We start from the raw sequence: 23495 nt of genomic DNA, 5'->3' as shown, positions 1-23495 counted from the left end.
CGCAGACGAGTTCGCCGCCCTGGGCCGGGAGGCAGCTCAACGCCGTGACTGCCGGTCTCCGAGACCGTTTACCTCACTGCGGCGTGTGCTGGCGGCAGCCCGCGCCGCCTCTGAGCAATAACCGCGCCGCCACCGCTGCTGCCGCCGGCCCTCCCGCGCCCCGAGTCCCCACTGCCCTCCGCATGTGAACGGCGCCCGCCGCGCTGCCGCCCCATCCATGTTGAGACGCGAACAAAACCCAGACGGCCAGGTCCAAGCTTCCCAAGCTTTATTTATTGCCAAATTTGGGCGGCCTCGCCCGCACGGCACCCTCCAAGTCCCCGCCGCGTCTGCACCATCCCGCGATGGCGTTTCTCGTGTTTTTCTTTTCTGGATGATATAAATATTGACTGCACACTCCAGCTTGCTCCGGGTTTTCTCTGGGGTCCCAAGGGCGCAGTGGCCTTGGGGGAAGAGGTGAGGGTCCTGCCCTCCGGCCGGGCCGCCAAAGCGGGGTGACCCGAGAGCGCAAAGGCGGCTGCGACGTGAGACCGACCCCACAGCCCCCTGCCACCCAGCAGCTCCCAAACACCCCTCACAGCCACAGCTCAAATCCACCTTTTATTTTTTCTTAAAAAAAAAAAAAAAAGGAAAATGGAACCAACCAAACAAAAAACCAAAGCGGCCGCGCGGCTTCCAGGTGGTGCTGCATGCATGGCGGGGTCAGGAGCCTGGTCTCCACACCCGCCAGCTGGTCTGCGGCGGGGCCGCCGGACGGCGCTGGGCGCCCTGCGGAGCACGAGGCCACGGGCGGGGCCAGTAGTCTCCACATAAAGTGCATCGAGGCCGCCTCCCTCCTCCCACGCCCGCCCGAGAAGGCTCCGCCCGGGGCTGCAAAGTCAACAAGCCGCGTGCACTGCCGGGCGGCCGAGGGGAGGGCTGCGCCCGGTCCCTGCTGTCCCCCTGCCCGGCCCTGCAGGGTGCTCCGGAGGTCCTGGGGCGTGGTCGGCACAGAAGCATGGCGGCCACCTCTCCGGGAGGGCGGGCGGGACCGGCAGGAAGACTGAGGAGGGCCTGGCGCGGGCACCTGGCGGGGCTCCTGGACACGGGCTGCAGGGTGCAAGGAGGACGGAAGAGGTCAGCCTGGGCACCGGTTCTCCGCCTCCCGCGGGCCCCTGGGAGGATGGAGAAGCTGAGGTGCAGTCATGGGCCTACCGGACTCCTGGGGGGCAGCAGGGGAGGCCAGGAACGCCACCCTTGAGTCACTCCGGGGGTACATTAAGTGTGGCCTTTTGCAGTGGGGCCTGGCGGGCTCTGATGCTGGTGGATGGGCTGTGGGCACCCATTTGGGGGACAGACATGTAACTCAGGCGGTGGCCCACAAAACCTGGGAGAGGAACTGTGGCAAGGCAAGGGCTTCTGCCTCGGGCCCCCATCCACCCCGCATCCTCGGCAGGTGACAAGGGTCTCTGACACCTCTGGGGCTCCGTCTCCGACCTGGGGCTGCGGCTGGGGCTGGGAGAGGAGGCAGGCGCACAGGGAGAGACAGGGCAGCGTCTGGCGCGACTCAACCTCAACCATACTTGGCAGCTGCCTCAGAGCCTGGGGCACCCCGGCAGGGCCATGGAGGCTGCGGCCCCTCCCCACCACCCACCACCCACTGGTGCTCAAAACCCTCTGGGCTGAGCCCAGCATAAGCCTTTCCTGGGAGCAGTCCGGGCATGGGGAGGGGGCGCCAGGCCCAGGGCAGGGTCCTTGGAATGCACCCACTCTGAGAGGTGGCTGTGAGGATGGCACGCCCCCCAAGAGCCCCGCCACACGTAGGCCTCCGTGATCAGCACGCCGGCCAGACACCAGGCCCTGAGACAGCACCCTCAATGGGGATTGCTAAGTGGCCAAGCCACCCAAAGGCCACATGGCAACTACGCGCAGCCATGTGACAGTCACCATGACTGGCGCAGGCTATGCTCACGGCTGGCTGTAGCATCCATGTTGTCCCCACATGCCCCCCCCCCCCCCCCCCGGCCCCGCCGCGCCCCACCTGCAGGCGGCCACCCTCACTGCTGCTTGCAGGCCGACAGCCGGCGGATCTTGCTGCTGGCGGAGCAGGCCTTGCGGGCAGGGTTGGGGGCCCGGCCCTCCGCCTTGGATTTGGTGCTCAGCTGCGCCGCCTCTGTGCCGTTCATACACACGGCCTTGGGGAGGCCCCGGCTCTGTCCATTCTGACTGGCCTCCTCTTCTGGGACCTGTCCTGGGAGGGAAACGGCAAGTGTGGCCTGAGCTGAGGGGCGCACCCCCAGAGCCGCAGGGACCTGGCTGGCCCCCACCACAGGGAGGCACTTACAGCTGCCGCCCAGGCCATGCCCACCCCTGGGTCAGGCCCAGGTGTCTCCAGCCTGAAATGCTGCCCCCCAGCAGCTCTGGGAGGCACCCCCCGGGGCTGAGCCTCCCACAGATGGCCTGGGCAGGAGTGTCCCCTCCACCCCGTCTGTTGCACCTGCCATGACCCCAGGTGGGACCCCACCCAGGTACTGACTGCAGGGACCTCCTGAGTAGGAGGCAAGCTGACAGGGCAGGACCCTCCCGTGCTCCCCTGGGGCACCCTGGCCCATGGTTGGTTCTAGAGGCACAGGAGCCGCCACATGCTCACCTGTGAGGACACAGGAGGGTCAGGCTCAGGCCAGGCACGCGAAATGCCAGCACACAACCATGCGGGGAGCAGAGCTCAGCCTGCCAGGGCCCCCAGCTGCCCCCAGTCCCTGCCAGCCACCAACCATCACCAGCACCCTGGTGAAACCCACAGGCCTGGGGCTGCCCACCCTGCCCAGGTGGACGCTGTCCTCACAATGGCAGGGAGAAGTGCAGGAAGCTGCCCACGTACTGTCCCTGCCAGGAACCATGGTGGTCGGCGAGGACTCCGCGAACACACTGGCTGCCGAGCCATCCCCGAGGCCCCTCCCGGGCGAAGTCAGTGGGAGGCTGCCCCGGGCTGCCCCAGAGCTCAAGTGCCCAGTGCAGAGCCCCAGCTCCGAGAAGGGACCAGTGGCTGACTCAGCAGCTTCCAGAACTTGCCACACACCCGTCCCATGTGCACAGGAAGTCACTGGCTTTAAAAAAGCACCTTGGGCCGGGTGCGGTGGCTCACGCCTGTAATCCCAGCACTTTGGGAGGCCGAGGTGGGCAGATCACGAGGTTAGGAGTTTGAGACCAGCCTGACCAACATGGTGAAACCCCGTCTCTACCAAAAATACAAAAATTAGCCGGGCGTGCTGGCACGCACCTGTAATCCCAGCTACTCAGGAGGCTGAGGCAGAATTGCTTGAATCCGGGAGGTGGAGGTTGCAGTGAGCCGAGATCGCACCACGGCACTCCAGCCTGGGCGACAGAGCAAGACTCTGTCTCCAAAAAAAAAAAAGATTAAAAAAAACCTTGGTGAGGAGGCACCAACTGCACCCATAGGTCTGAGCTTGTGCCCAGCCCGTCTCTGGTAGGGCAGGCTCTGTGGACAAGGTGCCCCAGCTCTGTATCAGTGGGCACAGCCACCACTGGGCCCTTGTCCCACCCCACACTCCTGTCTGCACTGGTGCCCAGGATCTAGCCCAAGCCCCTTCCCTGGGCTCTGGGTGTTGGCAGCAGGACCCCCATCCTGGGTAGGGACAGGTGGGGCCAAAGCGGAGGCACACAGGGGCTGATGCAGCAGCCCTGGCCAAGTGTGGAGGACGGCCTGACCCAAGGGCGCCGGGCTGTCCTGCCCCGATGCAAGGGGGCTCTGCAGGTCAGGGATGGGGCTCACGCTGAAGCCTCAAGTTGAGCTTGTCCCCAGCATCTGAGCAGTGGGAGGGGCGTCCACCTGAGTACCCAGTACTGAGTACTGAGGCCTCAGCCATGCGGAGTGGTCCGGCGGCCCTTCCCCCTGCTGGGTACTCCTCACCACCCACAGTGGGCTCAGCAGGGTCATGAAAAAGGTGGCCCAGCCCCTGCCCTCCTCCCAGGCACCTCACCCCAGGGCAGCCCAGGTCTCACACAGGCCTGAGGGTCCCCAGGAGGGAAGCCAGTGCCAGGTCCTGACTCAGGGATCCTGGCATGCAGGGGCGGCCGTGGGGGTCAGCGTGTGGTCCACGTCCCAGTAGGGACTCTGGCGACCTGCCTGGGCTGGCCCTGCCCTAATTGGCCCTCCTGCCTGGGATTTGCCTGGCTGCCCGTCTCAGGGCACCAGGGCTCTGAAAGACAGAAGACCCTGGGCCTGGGGTCAAATTGCAGCCAGGCCCCAAGGATGGGTGCCATAAGGGGCCCCCACCTCCCAGCACACTCCGTTGACCAGGGTGCCCAGCAGTACCTCCCATCCCAACAGACCAGACGCGACGGCCACAGTGCTGCAAATGCAAGAGCCCAGGAGTCGAGACCCTGTGACCCTGGGGGCCCCACACATGCTGTATCCTCCTGGGGGGTCTCCACATGCTGCATCCTCCTGGGGGCCCCCCCAGACACTACCCCCTGGGGACCCCCATACACTGTGCTCTCTCAGGGGCACCCACACTGTACCCTCCTGGGGACCAGCTACTGGGCTGAGCCTAGGGATTTGATGAGGGACCCGGGAGTGCTGAGGGACCTAATGGAGGGCTCTCTGCAGGGCCCCCACTATTCTGGGACCCTCGGGCCCGGGGGTGGACTCTGTACACTGGGTCCTCACATCCCAACCTGCCTGGCGTACCCCCCTTCTCAGGCCGGCCCCTGCCCACCACTTCCCGCTGAAATAGTAAAACAGAAAGTCCCCTCAGGCTCCAACCCAAGCGCAGCAAGCATCCACCTGCAGATACACTGCAAAACTCTTTATGACACGGCCCAGCCCTGGGCCGAACACAGCCAAGCTGGGAGCATGGCGGGGAGGGGCTGGCTGCCAATGTGGGCCGCCCCTACGCTAAGGCCCTGAGCTCCTCCTCAGGCACTACTGCGGCGCCGGCCGCGAGGCTTCCTCTCCTGAAAGGTCTGAGCCCTCGCTCTTCTGCAAGCCGCGCTCCGCTCTAAGCCCTGCCTCAGACGCCTCCTCGCCACCTAGGGAAGAAGGGCGGCCGGCATCAGGGCCAGCGGGAAGGCCTCAGGGATGACGGGAGGGAGGGCCACTGGACCCTCTCTCATGCCGGCTGTCTGAGGGGCCACCCTGCACCCTGACTCTCACCTACCCTCCCCCGACCCTGGGGCTCCCCCACTCAGGCCAAGGCTGGTGGGTGGTGCCTGGCTGGGCAGCACCCGGAGAGACGCCTGAGGAACCCTCCTGGCCAGGCAGGCCTGGGCTGGTGCCCCCGCTGACCCCACGCCTTTTAGCCGTGTCCCAGCGGCCCACAGGGCGGAGGCAGCCTGCAGGTGGGCTGGAGGCTTTGGGGACGTGGGATTGGCCACCAGAGGGCAGAAGCTGTCCTCGTTGCAGACAGGCGGCACCCTGCTCCCGTGGCACATCCCAGCCGAGTCAGCAGAGCCGGGCAGGGGCCCCCGCCGGACTCACCGGGCACCGTGAAGTCCTGAGTGTAGATGATGTCATCCTCGATGTCGAAGAGGTCCTCGTCCTCGTCCGCGCCGTGCAGGTCCTCCAAGTACGGCACCACAGTCATGCTGCGCCACCGGTCCTTGGTGTCTGGGCTTGGTGGGATGGGCACTGGTGCCTCAGCTGGAGGATGTTTCTTCCTGAACCAGCTGCAAACGCCCAGAAGCAGTGGTGCCCGTCAGGCTGGCACCAGGGCAGTCCAGTTGCCCGACCCGGCTCCTCCATGCCCAGGGTACCTGCCACACACTCAGGAGCTGGGACCAGGCCGCGCAAGGGATGGCTGTGACCACAGAAGCTCAGCTATGCCCTCCAGGAGCAAGCAGGCTGCCAGGATCTCAGTCTGTAGCCCTGACCTCACTCCAAGCCTGACAGATGTCCCCTCCACCCTGAGGCCTGACCCCCCCGGGCCAGCCTCACTGTCTCCCAGGTGGCAGCCAGCAGCCAGCACTCAGCACCCACCAGATGGACGTCAGCAAAGGCCAGAAGGGGGTCTGGGGGGGCCATGAGCACACCCCAGCCCAGGAGGCTATCGGGGGGCAGCCCCAGTCCCCGCCAGGCTCCCAGCTGCCCCGAGCTGTGCAGAGACCCCCAAGGCACAATCAGCACCAGCGCCTCAGGGGTCCGGACACTCCCACTCCCAGAGCCGGTCTCAGTGGGGCTCCGGCAGAGGGCTCAGGGGCCTCCAGGGGCTGGTGTGGAGGAGCAGAGCCCACGAGGTGAGGGAGGCGGCACTGTGGGGCCTGCTGACCCCACCCGCCGCTCTGTCTTCCCTGTCATGGAGCTGGGGGCCCTGGGCTGGATTCCAGCCACACCCTGCTGCTGGGAGCCCCAGGAGGAGGGAAAAAAAGAGAGGCTCTCGCCAGTGTTCGGGACCAGCTGTGCCCTTCCCGGCACGTCTCCATGCCGAGGGCAGGGACGGACGCACGTCCTCACTCACACTCCAGTTCGGACACGGCCTGGGTCTGGCCAGTAACAGGGCAGTGCCCAGAGACCCCACTCGGGCCCTGAGAACTGCGGGTGCTGCACGGGGTCTGGCCCCAGCCCAGCCTGGCACCACCATGCCGTGCTCTGGCGCCCACTCAACTGGCTGCCCACATGGCCGGCCTCCCTGCAGCCTCGGCCCCACGGCCCCCAGGGGCCGCTCACCTGTGCTGCCGGATCTGCCGGATGGAGAACCTCTTGGCCGGCTCATACTCAAGCATCCCTGAGGAGAAGCCGGTGAGGAGCCAGTCAGCTGGGCACAGGCCTGAGACCCCCGCCAACCGTCCCCGCCTGCCCAGCCTCTGTTGTCAGGCCCTGGGTGATACCTGGATGCTCCTAAGGGGTGGCCCCGCGCACAGGCGGTCTCCCTGACAGAGGCCACTCCACGGGACATGCCGGGGACAGCCTGTGCGTGGCTGGCAGGGAGACAGGGCTGGGCTGGACGGCCAGGGCGGTTCCATTCTCCCAAGGCCACTGGGCAGATGGACAGATGGCCAGTGCCACCTGCTGCCATGCGTAGGAAGTGCAGCAGGACAAGCCTGACAGACCCTGCAAGCCAGGGAGCCCCCGAGGGCGGGGCTGGGGGAGGCGCAGGGCAGCACTGCCCTCTGGGGTGGGAGTTCAGAGGGTGAACGGGGCCCAGAAGCAGGGTGGAGCTGAGGGACCCGGCAAACCAGGCCCTGCGGGGAGGCCGGCCTCTCCACTCAGTCCTCTCAATGCCTGCTGGGATCTCGGGGCCAATAGCCCCCCACCTGACACCCCCAACCCTACATTTCTGCACAAAAGCCCCGCCTCCCTGGGGCTGCAGGCAGAGGGACGAGGCTCCCACCTTTCAGCAGGTCAGAGAGCGGGGGGCCACAGTCGCCCGGGATGGCGTAGCTCCCCTTCCCGATGTTCTCAAACAACTTGTAGATGTTGTCCCCTTCGAAGGGGTACAGACCCGTGGTGATGTTGTAGCTTCATTTCGAGGGGAAGGAAGAAAGCCGTGGTCAGTCAAGGTGGTTGACGCCCTAGGAGCCCCAGCTCTGCCCCAGGGACGGAGCTTTCGCGTGGCTGCTGGACCACAGGCCCTGTGGACTCAAGGACACCTCTGTCTTCACCACCTCCCACTAGTGGAGGCTACGGGGCAGGAGGGGAGTGTCCTCTGGACCCACCCGGGGAAGGGGCCTGGAGCTGCTGTCACCCGCCCGGCTTCCCTGTGGGGCTCTGGGAGGAGGATCGGCTGTGCCACTCTGTGAAGATCCCTGGTGGGCCAGGCTGCACTTCACACGGGTGAACCACCGTCTGCCATGTGAGTTACATTTCCATAAAGTAAGCACCCCCAGCGGCTGTGGCCAGAGAGGGTCTGGGCTGGTGGCCACGCCCTGCGCCCACAGGCCAGCAACTGCCCAAGACGCAGAGGCCCCTCGGAGTGTGTGTGTGGCGAGTGCCGGGGGGGCCGGGGCACTTACAGGGTGACCCCAGCCGACCAGATGTCCACCTTGAAGCCGGAGAAGGTGTCCAGGCCGTTGGCAATCTCGGGCGGCTGGAAAGCCGGGGAGCCCTGGCTGGTCCGGCAGGTGTCATCCACCGCGAACGGGTGCAGTGCCTGTGGCGGTGCCGTGCAGCCCTCAGGGAGTGCCCGGGAGGGGGCGCCCCAGGGCCCCCCCTAGCACGTGCCTACCTCGGCCACGCCCAGGTCCGAGATTTTGAGGGTGCCCCCGGTGGTGAGCAGCAGGTTCCCGGGCTTGATGTCCTTGTGCACAATGCCCTGGCTGTGCAGGTACTCCAGGCCGTCAATCAGCTGACAGAAGTACCTGCGGGCAGCACACACCTGTCTTGGGGCCGAGGCCTCCCTGCCCCTCACAGGGGTCCCCTTTGCAGCTGCCTGGGAGCCTCCCAAACACCACAGGCCCAGCTTGGAAGTCACAGAGGTCCAGGCACACAGGATAGAGGAAAGGCTGGGTCCAGCAGGGAGCCACACCTGCACCTGCAGTGACCACCCTCGTCCGGCCGAGCCATGTGTGGTAGGGCCCCGGATGTCCACAGGTCTCATTTTCCTGTGGGCCACAGGCCGGCTGCACCCCAAAGTCTTGCTGGAACAGCAGGCCCCTCCCTGCCCCTGCGGTCCTGCAGCAGCAAGGGGCCCTGACTCTGAGGCCACCAGACCTGCATCCAGGAGATCCGGTTAGGGCAGGCGGCTGCCAGCGACGGGCTGGAAGCAGGCTGCTGGCCTCAGGCAGCAGGCCCAGCAAAGATGGAGGCGGGAGGTTGGCAGCAGCCCTGCCTGTGGATGCCACACATGGGGAACCCCAAAACTGTTTTTAAAAACTTGGGCCTTCACAGGGCCGGGCGTGGTGGCTCATGCCTGTAATCCCAGCACTTTGGGAGGCCAAGGCGGGCGGATCACGAGGTCAGGAGTTCGAGACCATCCTGGCTAACACGGTGAAACCCCGTCTCTACTAAAAATACAAAAAATTAGCCGGGCTTGGTGGCACCTGTAGTCCCAGCTACTCGGGAGGCTGAGGCAGGAGAATGGCGTGAACCCGGGAGGCGGAGCTTGCAGTGAGCCGAGATCGCACCATTGCACTCCAGCCTGGGAGACAGAGTGAGACTCCATCTCGAAAAAAGAACAAAAAAACAAAAAAACTTGGGCCTTCATGTCAATGAACATCAGGACAAGCAGTGTGGCCACACGGAAAGGAGCCTGCCCTGCCTGGCCCCCGGCCCCCGCCCCACCCTGGCCCCTGCCGTGCGCACGCACCCGTGGGCCTGGCACACCGGGAAACGCTTCTCCGGCACGCTGTCCAGCATTTCCTGCATGCCGCACACGCAGTACTCCATCACCATATACGTGGGGCGCTAAGGACACACAGCTCAGGGGGCGGCCCCACTCATAGGCCCGGGGAGCACAGGGGCCAGAGAAGGGACTCCGGAGGGACCCTCTGCACCCACCCTGCCCCTTCTTGGGACCAGGGCCCACCGTGCCCTCAGCCACCCCTCTGAAAAGGCCCAGGGGCCCCAGCGTCCCAGGAGGAAGGAGCCTACGGGGAAGTGGAGGACAGGGCTGACTCTTGGGGCAGCGTTCCTGCTGGGCTCACGTCCCCCACCCTGCCCATGGGTGGGGGATGGTGCCTCCTGGACGCCCCCGCCAGCAGGCTCGGGTCCATGCAGGACGGGCCCAGGGCCCCTGACCGCGTGGTTCAGGGAACACAGCCCCAGCCTCAGGACCCCTTCTGGCTCTTGCTCTGGGCACAGCACCTCAGGAAGCAAAGTCCCCGTAGGGAGGCTGTGCCCGTAAGACCCATGGGGGTGTCCACAGATGACACGAGGACACGCCCAGCCACGACCAAAATGGCCCACAACGCTCAGCCTGCATGGCCTGTCTCAGGCAGACCCTGGCCACACCCCTGGTTAGCCTGGGAGGAGACTATGAGAAAAAAGGGTCTTGACACCCCACGGGCCCAAGACACAGGAGCCGGGGCTCAGGGCCCCTTTCAGCAAGCTGCTCAGCCACTGCCACAATGGCTGACTTCCGGAGAACCAGGGAAGGCCACGGCCCTCGTGTGCCAGTCTCCTTCAAGGAGACGGGAAGGGGAGCAGGCCTCGGGGCAGGCGGACCCAGGGCCCCAGCCCCTCCCACGGAGGCCCCACAGCCCCAACACCAGAAAGGATATATTTTCTGCTTCTCTTCGTTGTATAATACATCCACCAGCTGGATGACATTTTTGTGCCGTAACCTCCTCAGTAGTTGAATCTCCCTGGGACAGAGAGGACAGGGGTGTATCAGCCGACCCGACGTTAGGATGATGGCCTGGATCCCTGGAGTCGGCCTCCCCATCTCCCCGTGGAAGTGGCGTACCTCCTCCCTTCCCTAGAGAGAAGCTGTGAGTTCACAGTGCTGGGGAAGGGCCCTGCAGGGGCCACACGTCCAGGCTCAGGACAGTAGGGGGTGGGAGCACAGCGCCCTCCAGTCTGTCATCAGCCGGCGAGGGCTTTGGAGAACACAGTTAAGACACTCTTTTTTTTTTTTTTTCTGAGACGGAGTCTTGCTCTGTCGCCAGGCTGGAGCACAGGGGCCCGATCTCAGCTCACTGCAACCTCTGCCTCCCGGGTTCAAATGATTTCCCTGCCTCAGCCTCCTGAGTAGCTGGGACTACAGGCACGTGTCACCACAGCCAGCTAATTTTTTGTATTTTAGTAGAGACAGAGTTTCACCATGTTGGCCAGGATGGTCTCGATCTCCTGACCTTGTGATCCGCCCGCCTCGGCCTCCCAAAGGACACTCTTAATTGAGCTTTGTAACTCAGTAACAGTTTTGCTTCCTAGAAACCAGACTATTGCAATGGTAGCACAGATGGAGCCCAGACCGTGGCAGGAACCAGGGTGAGTTGGAGCCCTGGTGATGGCTCCGTCACACTGTACAGTCCCCCGCTGCCAAGGGCTCCCAACTCTGAGGGTCCCACTCCTTGGAGGGTGGGCGGCAGGTGAGCTGGAAGGATGGCCCATAGGAAGGGGCACACGGAGAAGGAGACGCCACAGGAAGAGACATTGTGGGGTCCTGCCACACCCACCCGCCTGTCACTGCCCCCTCTGCAGCTGCCGCCCAGTTAGCCACGCCCACCTGCCTGTCACAAGGGTCGGGCCCAACAGGCCAGAGAGCACGGCCCCCTCCGCAGGCCAGAGAGCACGGCCCCCTCTGCAGCTGCCGCCCTGTCGCACACACTTCATTTCTTCCAGCACTATAGGAGGCCGAGGCGGGTGGATCACCTGAGCTCAGGAGTTCGAGACCAGCCTGAGCAACATGGCGAAACCCTGTCTCTACTAAAAGTACCAAAATTAGCCAGGCGTGGAGGTACGTGCCTGAAGGGAGAGGATCACTTGAGCCTGTAGTTACCTGTGATCGTGCTACTGCACTCCAGCCTGGACAACAGAATAAGACCCTGTCTCATAAAAGAAAAAATAAAGCAAAACAAAAACAAAAATGACGAGGAGCAAGGCCCTCACACCCAGTGGGTGGGCATGGAGGCGTCTGCAGCTTCTCCGAAGGTCTGTTACCCTGTGAGCCAGCAGCTCCACTCCCAGGTACACACCCTGAGGAACAGTACACGCCATGCAGAAACAGAGCACAAGATGCTCACAGCAGCAGGAAGCACAGCAGCCGAGATGTGGAACCACCCAGGGGCCCTTCCACAGACGAGGATCAGCACAGCCCATCCACGCACTCAACGCGACTCAGCCACAAAAACCAGTGAGGCTCTGACTCCAGCCACAGCCTAGATGCACCTTGAGGATGTCACACTGAGACACTAAAGGACACACAGTGTGTGATGCCCTTTCTTTTTTTTTCTTTTTTTTTTTTGAGACAGGGTTTCCCTGTCGCCCAGCCTGGAGTGCACCTCCCAGGCTCAAGCGATCCTCCCGTCTCAGCCCCGCAAGTAGCTGGGACTACAGACGTGTGCTACCACGCCCAGCTAATTTTTGTATTTTAGTAGAGACAGTTTCACCGGGCTGCCCAGGCTCGTCTCGTTCGAACTACTAGGCTCAAGTCATCTGCCCACCTCGGCCTCAGAAAGTGCTGGGATGACAGGATCCCATTTCTTGTTTCCTTTTCTTTCTTTTTTTTTTTTTTTGAGACGGAGTCTCACTCTGTCGCCAGGCCAGAGTGCAATGGCATGATCTCAGCTCACCGCAACCTCCGCCTCCCGGGTTCAAGCGATTTCTCCTGACTCAGCCCCTGAGTTGCTGGAACTACAGGTGCCTGCAACCACGCCCAGCTAATTTTTGTATTTTTAGTAGAGATGCGGTTTCACCATGTTGGCCAGGGTGGTCTGGATCTCTTGCTCTCGTGAGCCACCGCGCCCAGCCGACAGGATCCCATTTCTATGCAATATCCAGGACAAGCCAATCCAGAGCCAGGAAGTGGATTCAGAGTGGCCAGGAGCTGGTAGAGGGGATGGAGAGTAACACAATGGGAATGGGGCTTGCTTTTGGGGTGACAGAACGTTCTGGAATTAGAAGTAGTGGTTGCATAGCCGTGTGAATGTACTTAATACCACTGAATTGTACACTGTGAACGAGCGAGTTGTATAGTATGCAAATTCCATCTCCATAGTTTTTGTTTTTTGTTTTTTTCTTAACAGGAAGCCCAAGCATGGAGCATAAAAAACAGCTGGGGGGCTGGGCGCGGTGACACACACCTGTAATCCCAACACTTTGGGAGGCCGAGGCGGGAGGATCACCTGAGGTCAGGAGTTCGAAACCAGCCTGGCCAACATGGTGAAACCTTGTCTCTACTAAAAATACAAAAATTAGCCAGGCATGGTGATGGGCGCCTGTAATCCCAGCTACTCAGGAGGCTGAGGCAGGAGAATCACTTGAACCTGGGAGGCGGAGGTTGCAGTGAGCCAAGATTGCACGACTGCACTTCAGTCTGGGCAACAGAGCAAGACTCCATCTCAAAAAAAAAAAAAAAAAAAACCAAACTTGGGGTGTCCCATCACCCAGCCTTCCCCACCCCCAGCTCAGGGCTGCCTCTTGCAGGAAGCCTTGGCTCACCTTTCCCTCCCAGTGCATCAGTCCCAAGGCTCACTGCTCACTGCCCTCAGGGCAATCTCAGAAGGCCAAGGCCTGGGCTCTGCCAGGGCTTGTGCTGGGGCTGGGCCTGGACAAGGGGCCGCCAGCTTGGGGAGGGGCTAGGAGAGCAGGATGAAGGGAAAGGAAGGTGGGTGATGGGGACGGGGCACAGAGGGACACAGTCCCCCAGAAGAGGAGCCAGTGAGCAACTGGTTCCGGCCCCTGGCTGTGCCTGGTGCCCTGCCAGGCTGCCCAGCCCTGAGAAGCGTCCCCCACTTCCACTGGTCACCGCGGGCCTGGTCTGCTCGCTGGGAAGCCCTGTGTTTCCGTCCTCTCTGGGCTATGTGGTGGTGGCACCAATTCCCAGCAGGGACCGGCAGCGTTATTTATAGAGCTGGCCGGGGCCTGTGTCCACAGCCTGGCAGGCGCCCAGGGCATTGAGGAGGACGCTGAGGGCGAGGCTGGGCTCAGCAAAGGCCCCGGGCCCAGCGCCTTCCTGCCTGCCAGGCTGCTCAGGAGAGCTCGGGGTGGGCCCGAGAGGCCTGGCTCAGCCCCAGATCCCCTTGTTCCCCAGGGCTCTGTGTGCCCCTAACCTCCCCCACTGATGAGGGTCACAGGCCATTCCTGGGAGGCAAGACTTGCCTTCTATTCAGAGGAGATGCGGTTGGGGGGCGGAGCAGGGAAGGTGCTGTTTTCAGACAGCAGAGGCCAGATGCTCGGACGCACAGGCCCCAAGATCCTGATGCTCCACCACGAGGCGAAAGCACCCCCTGCCTCGGCAGGAGTCGGCTACCGGCAGGAAAGGTGGCCCAGGACACTGTTCCAGCCTCCTCAGTGGGGCTGAGGGAGCCACGGGCCCTCAGGTCCAGCACCGCTCTGGCCCACCTCCTGCTGCCTGTGCAGGGACCACCCCACACCCACCCAGGCTCCAGCACAGTCCTAACCCTGAGGAGGGGCAGCGAGGCCAGGGTTTCAACCTGCATGCAGCCTCAGAGCCTCGTGGGGGCCACTCGGGAGGCTGCATGGCCCTAAAAGCAAATGAGGATGGAGGACTCCCCCCCAGAAACCTCCCTGCGCCGGCCACCACCTGCCGACAGCACGTCTCCCCCACAAGCCCTCATTCTACAGATGGGGAAACGGGCACAGGAGGAACCCGCCCTCACCGAAGGTGCCCTGCCCTGCCTCCACCTCAACGGGGACACTTCACAGCAGCAGGACGCACAGCAGCTGAAATGTGGAAGAGCCTAGGCACTCCTGAGCAGGTCGGCATAGACCAAGAGACACTGGGTTGTCTGTTTAATTAAAAGGGACCAAGGCATTCTGCGCAGGCATGTGCGCCCCCGATTTATGCCAGGGGAGGAGTGGGGGTGGGGCCGCCCCCCGCCTGGTAGCAGTCACCTCTGGGATGCTGGGGGCACATCAGCTTCTCTAGATTGCCAGGCTTCCTCTGGCGTCTCCAGCCAGAAAAAGAGCAGAAGAGGAGGCCCAGAGAAACCTAAGAGCTTGGCGAGGAACAGGAAGAGCCTCCAGGAAGGGGAAGCCCGGCTCTTGGGGCATCACCAGCCGCTCCGAGGTGCCACGTTAGGGGCCTACTGGGCTTGCCCAGGCAGTGTGGACTGTTTAGCTGACTTGTTGATTAGCAGGACAGGAAATAGGAAGGAGAGTCATAAACGCCACTCAAGCTCACAGAGAGGTGCGGGTAGGAGCCTCCATCTGCCTAGAAACAGATCATACAGGGAAGAGATGGGCCCGGCCCTCGCCCCGGCCTCCGACGGCTCAGAGCAGGACTGGGAGGCACATGGAGACCCAGGAACTCCCAGCTCCAGACCCGCGTGCCCTGGTCCCTGAATCCCTCCTGATGCGGCTGAAACAAGGCCCTCGAGGATTCTAGAGGGACGCTGGCTGAGCGCAAGTGCACCAAAGCAGCCACAATTCACAGGCAGAGGCAGGAGCAGCCCAAGTGTCCAGCCACAGATGAGCAGTCAAACGCAGCATGGCCCTCCACACACTGGAATGTGACTCAGCCGTGACCCAGGCCACGGCGTGGATGCCCCTTGAGGACAGCACACTCCGTGAGACAAGCCGGACACAAAAGGCCACGCGGTGTGTGACGCCACTCATGTGAAATGCTCAGGACAGGCCAATCCAGAGGCAGGAAGGGAATGCATGGGTGCCGGGACTGGGGAGGGAATGGGGAGTGATGGCTGACAGAGACGGGGTTTCCTTCTGGGGTAACAAGAATGTTCTGGAAGCTGATAGAGGTGACAGTTGCGCAACTCTGTCAATGTACTATATGCCACTGAATTACACACTTTAAAAAGGTGAACTTTGCCGGGTGCGGTGGCTCACGCCTGTAACCCCAGCACTTTGGGAGGCCGAGGCGGGTGGATCACGAGGTCAGGAGATTGAGACCATCCTGGCTAACACGGTGAAACCCCGTCTCTACTAAAAATACAAAAAAATTAGCCGGGCATGGTGGCAGATGCCTGTAGTCCCAGCTACTCGGGAGGCTGAGGCAGGAGAATGGCGTGAACCCAGGAGGCGGAGCTTGCAGTGAGCCGAGATCGCGCCACTGCACTCCAGCCTGGGCGACAGAGCAAGACTCCATCTCAAAAAAAAAAAAAAAAAAAAAAAGTGAACTTTAGGCCCAGTACTATGGCTTACACCTGTAATCCCAGCACTTTGGGAGGCCAGGGAGGATTACTTAAGGTCAGGGGTTCAAGACCAGCCTGGGCAACACAGCAAGACCTTGTCTCTATAAAATAAAAAATAAAAAGGTGAGCCGGGTGCGGTGACTCGTCCCTATAATCCCAGTACTTTGGGAGGCCGAGGCGGGTGGATCACAAGGTCAGGAGCTCGAGACCATACTGGCTAACACGGTGAAACCCTGTTTCTACTAAAAATACAAAAACAAAATTAGCCAGGCGTGGTGGCAGGCACCTGTAGTTCCAGCTTACTCGGGAGGCTGAGGCAGAGCTTGCAGTGAGCCAAGATCGTGCCACAGCACTCCAGCCTGCGGGACAGAGCGAGACTCCGTCTCAAAAATAAATAAATAAGTAAATAAATAAATAAATAAAAGTGAACGTGGCTAAACAGTGGCTCATGCCTGTAATCCCAGCACTCTGGGGGAGGCCCAGGCAGGCGGATAGCTTGAGTCTAGGAGTTTGAGACCAGCCTGGACAACATGGCGAAACCCCATCTCTACAAAAAACTAGCCGGGTGTGGTGGCGCACATCTGCAGTCCCAGATACCTTGGGGGCAGGAGGGTCACCTGAGCCCAGAGCTATGATTGCGCCACTGCACTCCAGCCTCGGCGATACAGTGAGAGCCTATCTCAAAAAAAAAAAAAAAAAAAAAAAAAAGCTGTTAAGAAAATTGAGTCCAATTTGAGCAACACGGTGGCGTTTGTGGGACATACAGGCCGTCCAGCCGCCTCACTGATTCCTCGACAGCTACAGCAGCGCCCCAGATCCTGGGCGAGGAACCAACATTCCAGGCCTGCCCCAGCTGGCTGGGCACCGGAAGCCCACTGTGTGCACAGCCCAGAACCCCCAGTGGACCCATCACCCCGCTGTTCTGCGGCTGCCCAGCCCCTGAGCTCCCGTTGGGTCTCAGAGCTGTCCCTCCCGCTGCCCAGAGAGGGGCACAAACAGAGGCCTCGAAGACACCCAGGCCTCACATGGCTGGCGCAGGGGCCTGAGCAGATGCTGGAACCCCATAAAGGCCGCCTGTGATGTAAAGACCTACAAAGTCCAGGACTGACTCCCAACTCGCGAAAATCCTCTTTACCATAGGTCCAAGCATCTGCCAATCATCGCCGCAACCACGCACACTGAGTGCCGCCGGCCTCCCACCTCCTGGCTGGACACCGCGGGGGCGGTGCGGATGGGAGAGCCACAGCCCGGATCTGGGCCCGTTTCCTATGGCAGCGGTGATTTTCACATTTCCAAACAGGTAGAAAGAAAAGACACGACAGCACAGTGTTTTGCAACAGGTGGAAGTGACAGGAAAGGGGAGGGCCGTGGGACGCCGCCAGGCTGTGCGCTCACGGCAGCCCTGGGTGCCTCTGCGGAGGCTCCACAAGGCGGGCACACTCCCTGCCTTCGAGCCCACTCTCACTGGAGTGGAAAGGGGGAGGGAGGCATGGCGGCCTTCTGCCTGCACCCCCACAGAACCCCACTGTGGGCTCCGCAGCAGCAGCCAGCCCTGCTGTCCCCCAAGAAGCAGGGGGAGCCGGGCTGGGTGCTGGCGACCCCTTCCAGCCCTTCTCTGCTCCACCCTAGGAACCCACTGCCTATCAGAAACAGCCTATGGCACTGATTTATTTTATTTTATTTTAATTAATTGTTTTTTTGAGACAGAGTTTCGCTCTTCTCTCCTAGGCTTGCCCAGCCTGGAGTGCAACGATGCGATCTCGGCTCACCGCAACCTCCGCTTCCCAGGTTCAAGCGATTCTCCTGCCTCAGCTTCCCAAGTAGCTGGGACTAGAGGTGCCCACCACCACGCCTGGCTAATTTTTGTATTAGTAGAGACGGAGTTTCGCCATATTGGCCAGGCTGGTCTTGAACTCCTGACCTCAGATGAGGTAGCTGGGATTATTGGCATGTGCCACCACACCTGGCTAATTTTTCTATTTTTAGTAGAGACAGGGTTTCACCATGTTGGCCAGGTTGGTCTCGAACTTCTGACCTTGTGATCCACCCGCCTTGGCCTCCCAAAGTGTTGGGATTACAGGCGTGAGCCACTATGCCCGCCCCGGCCCTTTTTTTTTTTTTTTGAGACGGAGTTTCACTCTTGGTACCCAGGTTGGAGTGCAATGGCATGATCTTGGCTCACCGCAACCTCTGCTTCCCAGGTTCAAGTGATTCTCCTGCCTCAGCCTCCAGAGTAGCTGGGATTACAGGCGTGCACCACCACACTCAGCTAATTTTGTATTTTTAGTAGGGACAGGGTTTCACCATGTTGGTCAGGCTAACTCCCGACCTCAGGTGATCCATCCGCCTTGACCTCCCAAAGTGCTGGGATTACAAGCGTGAGCCAACATGCCCAGCCCTCTTTTTAACTCATTGATGCTTTCTGGAACTTTCCCATTTCTAATAAGATTATACTTTTTGCCAGTGAGAGCGGGACAAGGCACGGACTCCAGGGCTGCCTTTCTGGGAAGGAAGGGAAGGGACGGGACTCATGCCGGCTCCATCTGCCCCAACCCACCCCCCTTGGTGATCGCCCACACTTTCCACACCAATTAGAGGACCGGACGCCTGAGGCTTGTCTGGAAGGTTCCAGACACTCGCTGCGAGACACAATCTGAGTGGAGTGTATTAAGCTTCCCACACACAAAGGAGGCTTTTTCCCTGCAGCGCTGGCAGCAAGGCTGGCCAAGGCCTTGGGCCCCAGGGCTGGGCAGTGGACACCCCTTCTCCTTGACAGCACTCTGCACGTGGCAGCCTCCAGTCAGGACACACCAGCTCCCAGAGTAGGGGGACCCCCTGGCAGCACCCAGGGGGCTGGAGGAAGTGCAGTGGCTCCTGAATCACAGCTGCAAGCGGGGCAGCTCCTGATGGCAGACGGTGACCAGGAAGGGACAGGGCTCACCCTTCATCCCAGGGGGCCCCGCAAGGGCAAAGCCATTACACACTCAGGGCCAGGATGAAATTGGACGCTGAACACTAGTGAGGGTCCATCACTCACTTCAAGGCAGTGGGGTCAAGCTGTGGGTAGCTGCGACGCACAGTCCAGTCCAGGTCCTGCCAACCCCTCTGCCTCCCTGCCTCCGTGTTCCCTACTGTTCTCCCAGGCACTGGGCCAGACTAGGTTCCTGCAACCCTCTGGCCTGTCTCCACCAAGACCTTCAGGCTCCGCCCTACCGTTCAGGTGCTCACCTGAGCTCCCAGGACCTCCTCCACTGACTGTTCAGGAAAGCAGGGGGCTCACACTCACAGTCGGGCTTCTTCCCCCCAGCGTCTCTCTTCCCATTGACCCTGCATATACATTTGTCAAAACTCAAGCCAGATTTATTTATTTTTGAGAGAGAGTCTCGCTCTGTCGCCCAGGCTGGAGCGCAATGGTGCGATCTCAGGTCACTGCAAGCTCCGCCTCCCAGGTTCCAGCAATGTTCTGCCTCAGCCTCCTGAGTAGCTGGGACTACAGGCACGCGCCACCACACAGGGCTAACTTTTGTATTTTTAGTAGAGACGGGGTTTCACCATGTTGGCCAGGCTGGTCTCGAACTCCTGACCTCAGGTGATCCACCCACCTCAGCCTCGAAAGTGCTGGGATTACAGGCATGAGCCACCGCGCCCGGCCCCTAAGCGTGGGTTTCTGACTGCTGGGAGAGAGACTGTCACTGGCCCCTTTAGAGGGCACCTGCTACCCCAGCACAGGCTCTGCCCAGCCCCTGACCAACCCATCTCACAGAGACCAGGCACGGGCAACTGCTCCACTGACCCAAGGCACTGGCCACGCCTTCTACCCGTGTCAAGACTGGGCACTGAGACATCAGAAAGGCCTCGTGGAAACACGCCCTTCCCAGCTGCTCCCATTTAACCCTGACTGCTCCAGCTCCAGAGTACAAACTTCAGAGCCTGTGTCCCTGGTTTCCGCTTGTCACAGCCCGCATGCTGATTAAGAAGTGTGTTGGCCAGGCGCGGTGGCTCACGCCTTTAATCCCAGCACTTTGGGAGGCTGAGGCGGGTGGATCACGAGGTCAGAAGTTCAAGACCAACCTGGCCAAGATGGTGAAACCCTGTCTCTACTAAAAAAAAAAAATATATATATATATATATATATATATATATATATTAGCAGGGCGCGATGGCAGGCAACTGTAATCCCAGCTACTCGGGAGGCTGAGGCAGGAGAATCACATGAACCAGGGGGTGGAGATTGCAGGAAGCCAAGATCACTCCACTGCACTCCACCCTGACCAGCAAGAGTGAAACTCCGTCTCAAAAAAAAAAAAAAAAAAGGCCACGCGCGGTGACTCACGCCTGCCTGTAGTACGAGCACTTTGGGAGGCCGAGGCGGGCGGATCACGAGGTCAGGAGATCGAGACCATCCTGGCTAACACGGTGAAACCCTGTCCTACTGAAAAATACAAAAAATTAGCCGGGCGTGGTGGCGGGTGCCTGTAGTTCCAGCTACTGGGGAGGCTGAGGCAGGAGAATGGCATGAACCCGGCAGGCGGAGCTTGCAGTGAGCAGAGATCGTACCACTGCACTCCAGCCTGGGCGACAGAGCCAGACTCCGTATAGAAAAAAAAAAAAAAAAAAAAAGTACGTGAGCCCCAGGGCCCCTGAGCAGGAGAGAGGTGAGAGCAGACACGGCAGCAGCCACTCCCCGGACCTCCTTCCAAGGTCATGGTGCCCTGCCCAGGATGTCCCTGCCAGTCCCTCGAGGCCTAGCCTAGTAGATAGATAAGGTCCTTTCTTGGAAACAGGAGGCAAAGTTTTGAAAGTTAAGAGGGTTGGGAGAGGATTGGGAGAGGAGCAGGGCCTGGGCAGGGCCCGCCAGGCGGCGACAGGTGCAGCGTGTCTGGTTGCGATAAGGCAGGGACACCCCCCCGCCACCCCCACCAGCTGGGAGAGGCTCAGGCCGGCCCGTGCTGCCCTGGGTAGGAGCTTCTCCCGCGCACAGATGCAGAGGCGTCCGGGATGCCCAGCGGCAGCCCCGTGCTTGAAGAAGTCAGTTGGAAAAGTAAGGTCTTCCGGATGCAATTCGGGAGGGAGGCACAGTCCCCCTCGGGCAGGGCTGCCAGCGCCGGGGGCCAGGGATGCTTCCAGCGTCACATCCCTGGCAAATGAGGAAAGGCTACGTTTCCCTCCTGCTGACTGATAAGCCGGTGCAAACAGTTATTTTTGGCAGCCCAGGGTTCCCCTCTGACAGGATAAACAAATCACATTTCGCCCGGCCCCGGTAACAGCCACACACTGCGCAGAAAACCTGCTGGCGGCCGCACACAAACTCTCGGGGCCCAAACAAACACAGGCTGATTCCACTGGGCGCCTCTGCTCCTTGGACAGCTGGGGGAGCCAAGGGGCTAGTCTTAGGGGATTGGGGGCCGCTCCCTTCTCAGGAGGGTTTCGCTACCAGAGCATTTTAACTGGAGTCCAAGAGCCCATGCAAACGCACGCCCCGCTGCGACAACTGGCCTTGCCTGAGTGAAAGTCCGTAACGCAGGCCCCCAACCACGCTCTCCCTGGCACGGAGGACACAGGCGCCGGACGGGTCCAGTTCAGGGTGTTAAGAGGAAGTAACGGAGAGAGGAGAGAAGGAAGGAAGACAGAACCATCCGCACAGTGACTGGCCCGGCCCGGCCCCGACCCCAGCAAGCCGTACTTACTTCTTCACGTTGGCCTCCCCGTTGGGGATCCTTCGCAACTTCTTCTTCTTGAGGATCTTGACGGCCCTCCTGCACAGCGTCTCCGAGTCCAGCACCTCCTTCACCTTGCCGTAAGAGCCTTCCCCCAGCAGGTCCCCCATCAGGTACTTGCCGATGAGCTTGGCCCGCTTGCGGCGCGGCTGGTAGATGACCTCGGTGGAGTCGATGCGGTGGATGAACGTGTCCATACCCACCGACATCAGCTCGCCCTCCGTGAACATGCCCAGCTGCTGCGGGTCCACCACCTCCATACTGGACCCAGGGTCCTGGAGTCCCGCCGCCAGCCCTGAGTCCGCGGGTGAGCGGTCCTTCCTTGGGTTCCGACTTCCCTTCTCCAAAATTTTACAAAGAAAAAAGAAAAAAAAAAGGCAACAAAAACCCCAAAAGGAAGAGAAAAACCCTTCTTCAAACAGAAACGATTGTTCTACACGTCAGTCCCGGCTGCGAGTCCGAGCCCGGTGCAGGGTCTGCGGACCGGCGGGCACCGGGCGTCCGGGACGGCGGCTCAGATGCGAGTTCCAGTGGGACCCGGGCCTCAGAACTGGGAGACGGCCCGGTCAGGGTCAACTTCGTCCTCGGGGGCCCTGGGGAGGCCGGCCGGGGCTTCTCAGTGCTAGGTCATCCTCCGGGGACCTCAGGCCCACGGACAAGCATGAACACGGCCGAGCGCGGTCTTCTCCGGGCCGCCCATCCCACAGGCCGGGTCCGCGACGTCGCTGCCCCCCAGGACCCCCACACCTGGAGAGCCCAACTTCGCTGGGGGCGTTTCCGGCGACACCCCGGTCCCACCGCCTGTCCTAGGCGCAAACGCTCCGCCGCGGACGACCGAGCGGACCTCCCGGGGGTCGCCGACCCCCGCCGGCCCGGGCGAGCGTTCGGGGGGCTGGGGGCGTCCGGGCGGCCTCCCGCCACGGCCAACAGCTCCGCTCAGGGCTGGTCGCTGCCCGGCGCCCGCGAGGGCCCGCACTGGGCGCCCCCCGAGCCGGCCCGCGACCCCCGCGGTGGTCGCCGGGGCCCGGCAGGCGCCCCCCTCCCCGCAAACGTCTGCCCGAGCGCGCGCCCCGCCCCGAGTGCCCTCAGCGTCCGGTCCGCGGGGCGGCGCGGCGGCGGGGGCTCCACGGGGCTCCGGGCGGCCGAGGCGGCGCAGGCCGCAGGCTCCGGGCCGGGGGGTTCCCGAAGGTGCCGGGCCCCGGGCGGCGCGTCCCCCTCGCCGCGGCCGCCGCGCGTGTGGAGGAGGCGGAGCGGCGAGGGGGGCCCAGCCCATCCAAGGCCGCGGCAGCAAGTGCCGCCACCCGCGCTCCCTTCGCCGCCCCGCGCCTCACTCGCGGGCGCCCCGGGCCGCCTCCCCCTTCCCCGCCCGACACGCCGCCGCCATCTTGTTTACCTCCCTCCCCCTCCCTGCGCCGCCGCGGACACCGCACGCCCGGCCGCAGGGCACGCCTCCTCGCGCGGACGACGTGCCCACCCGTTGGCTGAACCTGCCATCCCCGGCCCTCTGCCCGCCCCGCCGCCGCTGACGATTGGGGCGTTTGGACCCGGCCGGGCGCCCGAGCGGGGATTGGTCGGCGTTTGGCCCCGCCCGAGGGGTGGATACAGCGCGCTCATTGGTCCGCGGAGACGCCCGTCATGGGCAGTGGGCGGGAAGCAGACATGAGGAGGCGAGGCCACGGCTGTGACCTCGGAGGGTCTTGGGAAGGGGGTCGTAGGTCACGGGTACCAACGGCCTCCCTGAACGGCCGCGGGGTGGGCTGAGCCCGGTGGGCGGGAACCTGGGCTTGCGGACCTGGAAGGAGCGGGGCCACCCCTGCCAGAGCCCCTCCCCCGGATCCCCCTTTGGGGCGAGGTCAAGGGTCAAAAAGTAACTCAAAGTGGCCAATTCCAGTCAAAAATCCTTGTTTTGAGCCACTCTTGGACCAGGGGAGAGAGAAACGCTCAGGGCGGCCTCTGCCCTATCGGAACTCATGGGGGAAGCCTCAGGACAGCGCTGGGAGGAGCCCAGCGGGGGCTTCTGGTGAAAAACAAGAGTTGCCAAAATATGGCTTGATAAGGTTGAAAATATTG

At 62.1% G+C, this 23495-nt stretch overlaps 1 protein-coding gene across 6 annotated transcripts; it reads right to left on the bottom strand.

Annotated features, from left to right (window-relative positions):
• Window positions 1-251: 251 nt before the first annotated feature.
• STK11 (serine/threonine kinase 11) lies at window positions 252-22822 on the bottom strand. 6 transcript variants are annotated; one of them, XM_024236581.3, is made up of 10 exons: window positions 21396-22368; window positions 10156-10239; window positions 9243-9332; window positions 8163-8295; window positions 7951-8087; window positions 7329-7456; window positions 6665-6722; window positions 5480-5667; window positions 2021-2225; window positions 252-1089 (listed from the first exon to the last, which is right to left on the bottom strand). In XM_024236581.3, exons 1-10 carry the CDS (start codon window positions 21683-21685, stop codon window positions 879-881), a joined length of 1524 nt encoding a protein of 507 aa, XP_024092349.3. In that variant the 5' UTR covers window positions 21686-22368; the 3' UTR covers window positions 252-878. The 6 variants fall into 6 exon arrangements, with proteins under 6 accessions (XP_024092349.3, XP_063575891.1, XP_024092350.1 ...); XM_024236582.3 differs by lacking the exon at window positions 252-1089 and adding an exon at window positions 1129-1311 and having other exon boundaries at window positions 21396-22294; XM_024236583.2 differs by lacking the exon at window positions 252-1089 and having other exon boundaries at window positions 2021-2230; window positions 21396-22294.
• Window positions 22823-23495: the final 673 nt, after the last annotated feature.

The sequence above is a fragment of the Pongo abelii genome, chromosome 20 (assembly GCF_028885655.2).
Source record: "Pongo abelii isolate AG06213 chromosome 20, NHGRI_mPonAbe1-v2.0_pri, whole genome shotgun sequence".
Classification (NCBI taxonomy): domain Eukaryota; kingdom Metazoa; phylum Chordata; class Mammalia; order Primates; family Hominidae; genus Pongo; species Pongo abelii.
This window is presented reverse-complemented; position numbering and strand designations above follow the sequence as displayed.

Excerpts from the sequence above, each read along its gene's own strand:
- STK11 (XM_024236581.3), bottom strand. The coding sequence starts at position 21,685 with ATGGAGGTGGTGGACCCGCAGCAGCTGGGCATGTTCACGGAGGGCGAG. Across the intron at positions 10,240-21,395 it reads GGGGAGGCCAACGTGAAGAA|GGAGATTCAACTACTGAGGA; the intron begins GTAAGTACGGCT and ends TCTCTGTCCCAG. Across the intron at positions 7,457-7,950 it reads TGGTCGGCTGGGGTCACCCT|CTACAACATCACCACGGGTC; the intron begins GTAAGTGCCCCG and ends CTCGAAATGAAG.